Source organism: Empidonax traillii, unplaced genomic scaffold (assembly GCF_003031625.1).
Source record: "Empidonax traillii isolate 1590-97213 ecotype Southwest subspecies unplaced genomic scaffold, ASM303162v1 scaffold1881:size57505, whole genome shotgun sequence".
Taxonomy (NCBI): Eukaryota; Metazoa; Chordata; class Aves; order Passeriformes; family Tyrannidae; genus Empidonax; species Empidonax traillii.
In genome coordinates, this window is record NW_020957074.1 from 12,925 (window position 1) to 25,475 (window position 12,551).

The 12,551-nt window shown below is 52.5% G+C and overlaps 2 protein-coding genes across 2 annotated transcripts in view; both read left to right on the forward strand.

Moving 5' to 3' along the window:
* Nucleotides 1-3,736: 3,736 nt before the first annotated feature.
* LOC114071185 (UDP-glucuronosyltransferase 1-8-like) lies at nucleotides 3,737-6,576 on the forward strand. The gene is made up of 2 exons (XM_027908926.1): nucleotides 3,737-4,617; nucleotides 6,409-6,576. Exons 1-2 carry the CDS (start codon nucleotides 3,757-3,759, stop codon nucleotides 6,574-6,576), a joined length of 1,029 nt encoding a protein of 342 aa, XP_027764727.1. The 5' UTR covers nucleotides 3,737-3,756.
* A 2,318-nt stretch (nucleotides 6,577-8,894) lies between these two features.
* The window catches only part of LOC114071182 (UDP-glucuronosyltransferase 1-8-like), a 14,066-nt gene continuing 10,409 nt past the window's right edge, over nucleotides 8,895-12,551 (forward strand). Inside the window, exon 1 of the mRNA XM_027908923.1 lies at nucleotides 8,895-9,804. Coding sequence (XP_027764724.1) covers nucleotides 8,947-9,804 — 858 coding nt within the window. The 5' untranslated portion in view covers nucleotides 8,895-8,946. The remainder of the gene's footprint in view (nucleotides 9,805-12,551) is intronic.

The window sequence follows — 12,551 nt, forward strand, 5'->3', positions numbered from 1 at the left end:
CCTTGACATTTGCTTTTACCAGGATTGTTCTGCAGGGTCTTCAAAGCTGAGTTAGCAATTCAAAGCCATTTTGTAGTCTCTGAAATATTCACATCGTTTTGTTCCCGGACACAAATCTCTTCCCTAGGAAACTACTCCTTCCCTTCTGAACTGTGCTCACACAATATCCCTGCACAGTCTTGGACCTGAGGGGGTGGTTTCTTCCAGTAGCAGCATGGATCCCACACACGGATCCCAACATCCCACCCGGGCCGTCTCGCTCCAGCGTAGGTTTTCTTCAGGGTCACAAATCTTCAACAGGACTCTGCCTCACTTCAGGTCTCTCATTAAGTCTCGGCTTCCTCATGCATCAACTTATTCCAGTGTAGACTCTTCCACGAGCAGCGTGGGGGTCTCCTCACTCCAACAATCTTCCAGAGGTAGCAAGGATTTATTTTTCAGTCTTTTCCCTGCTGAAGGGAGAGAGCAAAAGGGAGGGAGAAACAGCCCCCCCTTCGAACTTCTCTCTCCTCCGGCTGCCAGCTTTGACCTTGAACACTTGGTTATCTCTCTGCCGGAATTCTTCTGCAGTGCTTTTCATCCAGGCAGTCAGTCCTCTAAAGTTTTTTTTCCTTTACCCTCTTACATGAAAGAAGGGAGAGCTTCAATGCCACACCTGCCCCCGGCCCAGGGCCAGGGGAGGAGAGAGGCCTGGCCCCCACCTGGGGCCTGCTGCTGCTCCTACAGGGCTACCAATTTCATCTGCTCCTAATTTCAACTGCTCCTAATTTCCACTGCGCCACAGCCTTCTCTTCCATTCTCTTAAATACGTAATTAGCAAAAGCGTTACTGAACTTTTTGATTGGCTTTTTCTCTGGAAATCCACCTGGACAAAACCACCTTCAGCCCCAGGGGCTGGCTGGTGGGCAAAACCATGACAATATCTTTTTCGGGAATTGCAGTGATGGGATTGATAAAATGAACAACTCTAGACAGCAAGAACCTCACTTGTTTACCCAAACTGTAACTTGTGAGGAAACCTGATGTTTCTAACCCTTCAATTTTGTGCCAAACTCGTTTTACAGCCCAACATCCCGGAATAATTTATTGGAAGTGAACTGTTCCTCCTTTGGCGGATTTCTCGGCTCACGGGGCACAGGCACGCAGTTCCACGGGGGGTTCTCGGCGCTGGCTGCAGGAGCGGGGCTTTTACGGGCGGCTGGGTTGTCTTGGTGCTGCTTCTGTTTCAGTCCCGGGATGGGCTGGCTCGGTCCAGCGCGCTGTGGCGGCGTCGCAGCGGGACGAAGGATGCTGCTTTCGCGGAGTTGTTCGGGGGAGGGAAGCCGTTGGCCGGGAATTTCGCCGTAGCTGATTTTAACCGGTTTGACTCTGTCTTTGCCAATTCCGGCGTGGTCTGAGTTCCTTTGCTGGAATGGAACTATTTTTTAAATGACTTGCCGATGGAACTTTAGTATGTTTAACAGTTTCAGGGTCTCAGGGGAAAGGACGCTGCTAGAGCTGCTCCTACCTTCCGGCGAAGTTGGGTTGACGGTGTCCAACTGACACCGGGACGATGAACTTTAGGCGTTCGCCCGACGCAGAATATCCCAAACCTTCTGCGCTGAAGGTGTCTCCTCTTCAAGGAGGTCAACCATGACCAACCGTTGGGCGCCATGTGACGAACATTGATGGTGGACAGGGAGGGGAACTCCAAGCAAGAGGTTTTCCTTTACCTCTAGTCCTGGAGGGGGACCATTCCATGCTCCAGCCCATTTCAGCCCTTCCCACAAAAAACATTTAGGGAAAAGCTCGGCTGGCAGCAGCTCTGCTGGTTCTGGAATGTTCTTTCAGCTCTTCATCCAAGAGAAATCCCCCTGCAAACCCCCACAGGACAAAATAATGTGGCTGGAGACACTTCCCGGTGAGAGTAGAGAGGGAACAAATTCCTTCCAAAGCTTTGCAGCAGCTCTTGTACCTGGACTGCCCTAAAACCCCTGGAAAGGCCCCACCCTCCTGTGCTTCCAGAGGCACTTCCTGGGCTAGGCACTCCTTCTAAAAGGTCTCACAGCCCCCATTCCTCTCTGCAGTGGGGCCTGTTGCACTCCAGCACCTGCTCTCCTGCTCTGGATCTGCAGCAGCTCGTGGTGCAGAGGAATGTTCATCCCAGGCAGGCACAGCTCCAGCAGACACCCCCCCACCACTCCAGGGAAGCTCTTCCGTGCCCAATCCTCCCTGGCTCCTCATTCCTGGAGCCCCCAGCACTGCTGCTGGCACAGCCTGCTTCCCTGGGACCACCTGGGAACAGGATTGCTGGGAATTCTGGGGCAGCTCAGAGCGTACCGTGTGCCACTGCCAGGGCTGGGATGAATCCAGGGCAGGAAATCCCAAACCCAGGAAAGAGATCCTCAGAGCACTCCAATAAATCCAGGAAGCAGATCCCAAACCCCTCTAATAAATCCATGACAGGAGATCCCACAATCCCTCCAAAAAACCCATGACAGGAGATCCCAAACCCATGGCAGGAGGTCCCCAAACCCATGAGAAGGATCCCAAACCCCTCTAATAAATCCAGGGCAGGACATCCCAAATCCTTCTAATAAATCCACGTCAGGAGATCCCAAAGCCGCTGCCATCTTTATCGGGGGCGTCGTGCAGGGCACACCAGGAGCAGGGGGAGCTCCTTCCCTGGACACACTCCATCCCCTCAGTGTCCTTTCTGCCCTCCCAGCACAGCCCTTCTCCCTTGGGATTGTCAATCCATCCCCTCAGATCCGTGACTTCTCACCCTGATCCGGCGTTCCCGCTGTGCCCTGGCTCACGTGTGAGCAGCCAGCAACCCTTATCTTGCCCTGCCTTTAACCCAGTGAAGTTTGATTTGTCCATAAATCCTTTTTGGGGATACCCAGCCCAAGGGAGGGAGTCTCTGGAAAGATCCCAGCACCACCAAGGTACTGATTAACTTCACCCACCCCTCACCTAAAGGGAGCCATGAGGAAAGTTCATCCCGCAGCAGGAAGGAGGGAAGGGCAGGACATTCCCTCTTCAGCAAAGAAGCAAATCCCCTCTTCACAAAAATATATAAATTAGCCCTTCTTGTGGGAAAATGCTGTTTGTTAAACTGGTCAACTTCACTATGACCACAAAACTCAAGTATTTTGTGTTCTGCCAAAAACCTGCTGTCGGCCACTTTTCCAGGAGTTTCTCCCCACAAAGAAATAATTCCAGGTGCTGGTAAAATGGAAGGGAAAAATTAAGGAAAAGATGAGGAAAACAATATATAATTAAATCTTGGTGGGTTGAAGGAGGGGAGAGAAGCTGTGTGCCTGAGGGACAGCCATGGCTCTAAAAACCCCGGGCTGTGCTATTTTCCCATCTTATTTCATCATCAGTTTGGGCATCGATGACATCAAAAGCAATGGGGTGAGGCTGAAAAATCGTGCTTGTGCTGATGCTGCTGGTTGGCCCAGTCAGGCCTGAGCCCTGGGCTCTGTCCTGGGTCTCTGGTGGTTATTGGAACACCATCAGGTCTGTTCTAGGCCTGCTGGGGAGGAGTTTGACACCGGCTGTGGAACAGCTGTGTGAAGCCTGAACTTGGGCTTCACCTTCACAGACTTTCAAAAGAGAATAAAAGAAAAAAAAACTACCCGCAATTCAGAGTGGTGAATTATTTACTAAGGGATTATCTCGAGGGAAAGTGCCACACCCATCACTTCCCCTCAAAAGCGCCTTCCAGCCACAGCCTGCAGCAGAAGCCTCTCCTGCCACGGCCACGGGAACATGGCTCTGAGGTTCTGCCCTTCCTGCATTTTCCTCCTCCTCCTCCTCCTCCTCCTCCTGCCCGGCCCCTCGGCCGGGGGGAAGCTGCTGGTGGTGCCCATGGTGGGGAGCCACTGGCTGAGCATGAAGGAGGTGGTGGAGAAGCTGAGCCGGCGGGGCCACGAGGTGGTGGTGGTGATGCCGGAGGTGGCCTGGCAGATGGAGACCTCGCAGACCTACAAGGTGGTCACGTACCCGGTGACGCAGACGCTGGAGGAGCTGGACGGTTCCTTCCGTGACTATGTGGACACCCACCTGAAGGGCCTGCCCTTCCCCCTGAACGCCCTGGAAATGTACAGGAGCTCGGAGCACGTCTTCAGCACCTTCTTCGGCCAGTGCAAGGACCTTTTCCGCAGCCAGGAGATCCTGAGGGCGCTGAACCAGACCGGGTTCGATGCCGTGCTGACCGACCCCCTCTTCTTGTGTGGGGCCACTCTTGCCAACTACCTCTCCCTCCCCTTCATGTTCTTCATGAGGGGCTTCGGCTGCAACCTCCACTTCGATGCCCCCCAGTGCCCAAGTCCCCTGTCCTACGTCCCACGGCTGTTCACCTTCAACTCAGACCGCATGACCTTCCTGCAGAGGGTGGAGAACGCCCTGGTTTCCCTCCTGGAGCTCAAGTACTGCGATGGTTACTACGCAGAAGCGCTGAAGTTCTCCTCAGAAGTCCTGCAGAGGGACGTGACCATTAGGGACCTTGTGGACTCTGCTTCCATCTGGCTGCTGAGGTTCGACTTTGTCTTCGAGTATGTCAGGCCCGTGATGCCCAACATGGTCTTCGTTGGAGGAATAAACTGTGCAAAGAAGAAACCCCTGAATAAGGTAAGGCTCCTTCTCTTTCCCGCATTTTCCCAAGGAAAATTCACTACACTGCTGCTGGGAAATTGATGGCTATTGGTTATTTTTAATTTTCGGGAATGATTTAAAACCACCAGCTATGGGCAGCTGTTTTCCACTGGCTGAAATCAAACCACCCTGTAGAGAGATCTCCTTGAATTAATGAGGATTTTCTCACAAAAACAGGGATTTCATCTGCCAGCTACTGTCCTCAGTGAATGTGTATTATTCGCCAAGCTGATCCAGTCTGGATTTAATTTTAATGGAATTTGACATATATTTCTTTAATCTGACCGAAACCCCAGAGGCCACGCTCTGGGACTCATATTTTGGTTTTAAGTCCAGGCACTGCAACGTCAGTTAATTCGCTCTGGTTGTACTTTCCTACCATTCAGTTCCCAAATTGTCTGTCCGTGTTAAGTTGTTCCTGTTTGGGGTGGTGGAACATAAACATCAGATTGAAATGGGAGGAAATAACCCTCAAGAGTGTATTTGGTGAATGCAAACCCCAGGTTTTCACACCTATCCCTTGACATTTGCTTTTACCAGGATTGTTCTGCAGGGTCTTCAAAGCTGAGTTAGCAATTCAAAGCCATTTTGTAGTCTCTGAAATATTCACATCATTTTGTTCCCGGACACAAATCTCTTCCCTAGGAAACTACTCCTTCCCTTCTGAACTGTGCTCACACAATATCCCTGCACAGTCTTGGACCTGAAGGGGTGGTTTCTTCCAGTAGCAGCATGGATCCCACACACGGATCCCAACATCCCACCCGGGCCGTCTCGCTCCAGTGTAGGTTTTCTTCAGGGTCACAAATCTTCAGCAGGACTCTGCCTCACTTCAGGTCTCTCATTAAGTCTCGGCTTCCTCATGCATCAACTTACTCCAGTGTAGACTCTTCCACGAGCAGCGTGGGAGTCTCCCCACTCCAACAATCTTCCAGAGGTAGCAGGGATTTATTTTTCAGTCTTTTCCCTGCTGAAGGGAGAGAGCAAAAGGGAGGGAGAAACAGCCCCCCCTTCGAACTTCTCTCTCCTCTGGCTGCCAGCTTTGACCTTGAACACTTGGTTATCTCTCTGCCGGAATTCTTCTGCAGTGCTTTTTATCCAGGCAGTCAGTCCTCTAAAGTTTTTTTTCCTTTACCCTCTTACATGAGAGAAGGGGGAGCATCAGTGCTCCCCCAGGGCGGGGGGAGGAGAGAGGCCTGGCCCCCACCTGGGGCCTGCTGCTGCTCCTACAGGGCTACCAATTTCAACTGCTCCTAATTTCAACTGCTCCTAATTTCAACTGCTCCTAATTTCAACTGCTCCCAATTTCAACTGCGCCACAGCCTTCTCTTCCATTCTCTTAAATACATAATTAGCAAAAGCGTTACTGAACTTTTTGATTGGCTTTTTCTCCGGAAATCCACCTGGATAAAACCACCTTCAGCCCCAGGGGCTGGCTGGTGGGCAAAACCATGACAATATCTTTTTCGGGAATTGCAGTGATGGGATTGATAAAATGAACAACTCTAGACAGCAAGAACCTCACTTGTTTACCCAAACTGTAACTTGTAAGGAAACCTGATGTTTCTAACCCTTCAATTTTGTGCCAAACTCGTTTTACAGCCCAACATCCCGGAATAATTTATTGGAAGTGAACTGTTCCTCCTTTGGCGGTTTTCTCGGCTCACGGGGCAGAGGCACGCAGTTCCACGGGGGGTTCTCGGCGCTGGCTGCAGGAGAGGGGCTTTTACGGGCGGCTGGGTTGTCTTGGTGCTGCTTCTGTTTCAGTCCCGGGATGGGCTGGCTCGGTCCAGCACGCTGTGGCGGCGTCGCGGCGGGACGAAGGATGCTGCTTTCGCGGAGTTGTTCGGGGGAGGGAAGCCGTTGGCCGGGAATTTCGCCGTAGCTGATTTTAACCGGTTTGACTCTGTCTTTGCCAATTCCGGCGTGGTCTGAGTTCCTTTGTTGGAATGGAACTGTTTTTTAAATGACTTGCCAATGGAAATTTAGTATGTTTAACAGTTTCAGGGTCTCAGGGGAAAGGACGCTGCTAAAGCTGCTCCTACCTTCCGGCGAAGTTGGGTTGACGGTGTCCAACTGACACCGGGACGATGAACTTTAGGCGTTCGCCCGATGCAGAATATCCCAAACCTTCTGCGCTGAAGGTGTCTCCTCTTCAAGGAGGTCAACCATGACCAACCTTTGGGCGCCATGTGACGAACATTGATGGTGGACAGGGAGGGGAACTCCAAGCAAGAGGTTTTCCTTTACCTCTAGTCCTGGAGGGGGACCATTCCATGCTCCAGCCCATTTCAGCCCTTCCCACAAAAAACATTTAGGGAAAAGCTCGGCTGGCAGCGGCTCTGCTGGTTCTGGAATGTTCTTTCAGCTCTTCATCCAAGAGAAATCCCCCTGCAAACCCCCACAGGACAAAATAATGTGGCTGGAGACACTTCCCGGTGAGAGCAGAGAGGGAACAAATTCCTTCCAAAGCTTTGCAGCAGCTCTTGTACCTGCACTGCCCTAAAACCTCTGGAAAGGCCCCACCCTCCTGTGCTTCCAGAGGCATTTCCTAGGCTAGGCACTCCTTCTAAAAGGTCTCACAGCCCCCATTCCTCTCTGCAGTGGGGCCTGTTGCACTCCAGCACCTGCTCTCCTGCTCTGGATCTGCAGCAGCTCGCGGTGCAGAGGAATGTTCATCCCAGGCAGGCACAGCTCCAGCAGACACCCCCCCACCACTCCAGGGAAGCTCTTCCGTGCCCAATCCTCCCTGGCTCCTCATTCCTGGAGCCCCCAGCACTGCTGCTGGCACAGCCTGCTTCCCTGGGACCACCTGGGAACAGGATTGCTGGGAATTCTGGGGCAGCTCAGAGCGTACCATGTGCCACTGCCAGGGCTGGGATGAATCCAGGGCAGGAAATCCCAAACCCAGGAAAGGGATCCTCAGAGCACTCCAATAAATCCAGGAAGCAGATCCCAAACCCCTCTAATAAATCCATGACAGGAGATCCCACAATCCCTCCAATAAACCCATGACAGGAGATCCCAAACCCATGGCAGGAGGTCCCCAAACCCATGAGAAGGATCCCAAACCCCTCTAATAAATCCAGGGCAGGAGATCCCAAATCCTTCTAATAAATCCACGTCAGGAGATCCCAAAGCCGCTGCCATCTTTATCGGGGGCGTCGTGCAGGGCACACCAGGAGCAGGGGGAGCTCCTTCCCTGGACACACTCCATCCCCTCAGTGTCCTTTCCGCCCTCCCAGCACAGCCCTTCTCCCTTGGGATTGTCAATCCATCCCCTCAGATCCGTGACTTCTCACCCTGATCCGGCGTTCCCGCTGTGCCCTGGCTCACGTGTGAGCAGCCAGCGACCCTTATCTCGCCCTGCCTTGAACCCAGTGAAGTTTGATTTGTTCATAAATCCTTTTTGGGGATACCCAGCCCAAGGGAGGGAGTCTCTGGAAAGATCCCAGCACCACCAAGGTACTGATTAACTTTACCCATCCCTCACCTAAAGGGAGCCATGAGGAAAGTTCATCCCGCAGCAGGAAGGAGGGAAGGGCAGGACATTCCCTCTTCAGCAAAGAAGCAAATCCCCTCTTCACAAAAATATATAAATTAGCCCTTCTTGTGGGAAAATGCTGTTTGTTAAACTGGTACTCTTCACTATGACCACAAAACTCAAGTATTTTGTGTTCTGCCAAAGACCTGCTGTCGGCCACTTTTCCAGGAGTTTCTCCCCACAAAGAAATAATTCCAGGTGCTGGTAAAATGGAAGGGAAAAATTAGGGAAAAGATGAGGAAAAGATGAGGAAAACAATATATAATTAAATCTTGGTGGGATGAAGGAGGGGAGAGAAGCTGTGTGCCTGAGGGACAGCCATGGCTCTAAAAACCCCGGGCTGTGCAATTTTCCCATCTTAGTCCATCATCAGTTTGGGCATCAGTGACATCAAAAGCAATGGGGTGAGGCTGAAAAATCGTGCTTGTGCTGATGCTGCTGGTTGGCCCAGTCAGGCCTGAGCCCTGGGCTCTGTCCTGGGTCTCTGGTGGTTGTTGGAACACCATCAGGTCTATTCTAGGCCTGCTGGGGAGGGGTTGGCAACCAGCTGTGGAACAGCTGTGTGAAGCCTGAACTTGGGCTTCACCTTCACAGACTTTCAAAAGAGAATAAAAGAAAAACAAACGACCCGCAATCCAAAGTGGTGAATTATTAACGAAGGGATTATCTCGAAGGAAAGTGCCACACCCATCACTTCCCCTCAAAAGCGCCTTCCAGCCACAGCCTGCAGCAGAAGCCTCTCCTGCCACGGCCACGGGAACATGGCTCTGAGGTTCTGCCCTTCCTGCATTTTCCTCCTCCTCCTCCTCCTCCTCCTGCCCGGCCCCTCGGCCGGGGGGAAGCTGCTGGTGGTGCCCATGGTGGGGAGCCACTGGCTGAGCATGAAGGAGGTGGTGGAGGAGCTGAGCCGGCGGGGCCACGAGGTGGTGGTGGTGATGCCGGAGGTGGCCTGGCAGATGGAGACCTCGCAGACCTACAAGGTGGTCACGTACCCGGTGACGCAGACGCTGGAGGAGCTGGACGGTTCCTTCCGTGACTATGTGGACACCCACCTGAAGGGCCTGCCCTTCCCCCTGAACGCCCTGGAAATGTACAGGAGCTCGGAGCACGTCTTCAGCACCTTCTTCGGCCAGTGCAAGGACCTGTTCCGCAGCCAGGAGACCCTGAGGGCACTGAACCAGACCGGGTTCGATGCCATGCTGACCGACCCCCTCTTCTTGTGTGGGGCCACTCTTGCCAACTACCTCTCCCTCCCCTTCATGTTCTTCATGAGGGGCTTCGGCTGCAACCTCCACTTCGATGCCCCCCAGTGCCCAAGTCCCCTGTCCTACGTCCCACGGCTGTTCACCTTCAACTCGGACCGCATGACCTTCCTGCAGAGGGTGGAGAACGCCCTGGTTTCCCTCCTGGAGCTCAAGTACTGCGATGGTTACTACGCAGAAGCGCTGAAGTTCTCCTCGGAAGTCCTGCAGAGGGACGTGACCATTAGGGACCTTGTGGACTCTGCTTCCATCTGGCTGCTGAGGTTCGACTTTGTCTTCGAGTATGTCAGGCCCGTGATGCCCAACATGGTCTTCGTTGGAGGAATAAACTGTGCAAAGAAGAAACCCCTGAATAAGGTAAGGCTCCTTCCCTTTCCCGCGTTTTCCCGAGGAAAATTCCCTAGGAAATTACTCCTTCCCTTCTGAACTGTGCTCACACAATATCCCTGCACAGTCTTGGACCTGAAGGGGTGGTTTCTTCCAGTAGCAGCATGGATCCCACACACGGATCCCAACATCCCACCCGGGCCGTCTCGCTCCAGCGTAGGTTTTCTTCAGGGTCACAAATCTTCAGCAGGACTCTGCCTCACTTCAGGTCTCTCATTAAGTCTCTGCTTCCTCATGCATCATCTTACTCCAGTGTAGACTCTTCCACGAGCAGCGTGGGAGTCTCCCCACTCCAACAATCTTCCAGAGGTAGCAAGGATTTATTTTTCAGTCTTTTCCCTGCTGAAGGGAGAGAGCAAAAGGGAGGGAGAAACAGCCCCCCCTTCGAACTTCTCTCTCCTCCGGCTGCCAGCTTTGACCTTGAACACTTGGTTCTCTCTGTGCCGGAATTCTTCTGCAGTGCTTTTCATCCAGGCAGTCAGTCCTCTAAAGTTTTTTTCCTTTACCCTCTTACATGAGAGAAGGGGGAGCATCAGTGCTCCCCGAGGGCCGGGGGAGGAGAGAGGCCTGGCCCCCACCTGGGGCCTGCTGCTGCTCCTACAGGGCTACCAATTTCAACTGCTCCTAATTTCAACTGCACCACAGCCTTCTCTTCCATTCTCTTAAATACATAATTAGCAAAAGCGTTACTGAACTTTTTGATTGGCTTTTTTTCCGGAAACCCACCTGGACAAACCCATCTTCAGCCCCAGGGCATCAGTGACATCAAAAGCAATGGGGTGAGGCTGAAAAATCGTGCTTGTGCTGATGCTGCTGGTTGGCCCAGTCAGGCCTGAGCCCTGGGTTCTCTCCTGGGTCTCTGGTGGTTGTTGGAACACCATCAGGTCTGTTCTAGGCCTGCTGGGGAGGAGTTTGACACCAGCTGTGGAACAGCTGTGTGAAGCCTGAACTTGGGCTTCACCTTCACAGATCTGCCCCTCAGCTGCCCCCTCTGCCCCTCACCCCCTGTGGAGATTCCTGCCTGTTCAGCCCTTGGAGGGTCACGGTTCGACTTTCAAAACAGAATTAAAAAAAAAAAAACCCACCCGCAATCGAAAGCAATGAATTATTAACGAAGGGATTATCTCGAAGCAAAGTGCAACACTCATCACTTCCCCTCAAAAGCGCCTTCCAGCCACAGCCTGCAGCAGAAGCCTTTCCATCAGTCATAGGAAGATGGCTCTGAGGTTCTGCCCTTCCTGCATTTTCCTCCTCCTCCTCCTCCTCCTGCCCGGCCCCTCGGCCGGGGGGAAGCTGCTGGTGGTGCCCATGGTGGGGAGCCACTGGCTGAGCATGCAGAAGGTGGTGGAGAAGCTGAGCCAGCGGGGCCACGAGGTCGTGGTGGTGGTGCCAGAGGTGGCCTGGCATTTGGAGACCTCACAGGCCTACAAGGTGGTCACGTACCCGGTGACGCAGACGCTAGAGGAGGTGGAGGACGTCTTCCACGACTACTTGGATGCCCACCTGAAGGGCCTGCCCTTCCCCCTGAACGCCCTGGCAGTGTACAGGAGCTCGGTGAAAATATACAACATCCTCTTGGGCCAGTGCAAGGACCTGTTCCACAGCCAGGAGACCCTGAGGGCGCTGAACCAGACCGGGTTCGATGCTGTGCTGACCGACCCCGCCTTCTTCTGCGGGGTGACGCTCGCCAACTACCTCTCCCTCCCCTTCGTGTTCTTCATGAGGGCCTTGGACTGCAACCTCCACTTCGAGGCCCCCCAGTGCCCAAGTCCTCTGTCCTACGTCCCACGGCTGTTCACCTTCAACTCGGACCGCATGACCTTCCTGCAGAGGGTGGAGAACGCCCTGGTTTCCCTCCTGGGACTCAAGTACTGCGATGGTTACTACGCAGAAGTGCTGAAGTTCTCCTTGGAAGTCCTGCAGAGGGACGTGACCGTCAAGGACCTTTTGGCCTCTGCTTCCATCTGGCTGATGAGGTTTGACTTTGTCTTTGAGTACGCCAGGCCCGTGATGCCCAACATGGTCTTTGTTGGAGGAATAAACTGTGTTGACAAGAAACCCCTGAATAAGGTAAGGCTCCTATTTCCTGCGAATCCTGCATTTTCCCAAGGAAAATTCACTACACTGCTGCTGGGAAACTGATCACTATTGGTCATCTTTAATTTTTGGGAATGATTTAAAACCACCAGCTATGGGCAGCTGTTTTCCACTGGCTGAAATCAAACCACACTGTAGAGAGATCTCCTTGAATTAATGAGGATTTTCTCACAAAAACAGGGATTTCATCTGCCAGCTACTGTCCTCAGTGAATGTGTATTATTCGCCAAGCTGATCCAGTCTGGATTTAATTTTAATGGAATCTGATATATATTTCTTTCATCTGACCGAAACCCCAGAGGCCACGCTCTGGGACTCATATTTTGGTTTTAAGTCCAGGCTCTGCAACGTCAGTTAATTTGCTTTGGTTGTACTTTCCTACCATTCAGTTCCCAAATTGTCTGTCCGTGTTAAGTTGTTCCTGTTTGGGGTGGTGGAACATAAACATCAGATTGAAATGGGAGGAAATAACCCTCAAGAGTGTATTTGGTGAATGCAAACCCCAGGTTTTCACACCTATCCCTTGACATTTGCTTTTACCAGGATTGTTCTGCAGGGTCTTCAAAGCTGAGTTAGCAATTCAAAGCCATTTTGTAGTCTCTGAAATATTCACATCGTTT

Bases quoted from the DNA above. Each gene is read 5' to 3' on its own strand.
- LOC114071185 (XM_027908926.1), top strand. From the start codon at position 3,757: ATGGCTCTGAGGTTCTGCCCTTCCTGCATTTTCCTCCTCCTCCTCCTC. The intron at 4,618-6,408 runs GTAAGGCTCCTT...CTTCTGTTTCAG, and splicing joins AGAAGAAACCCCTGAATAAG to TCCCGGGATGGGCTGGCTCG.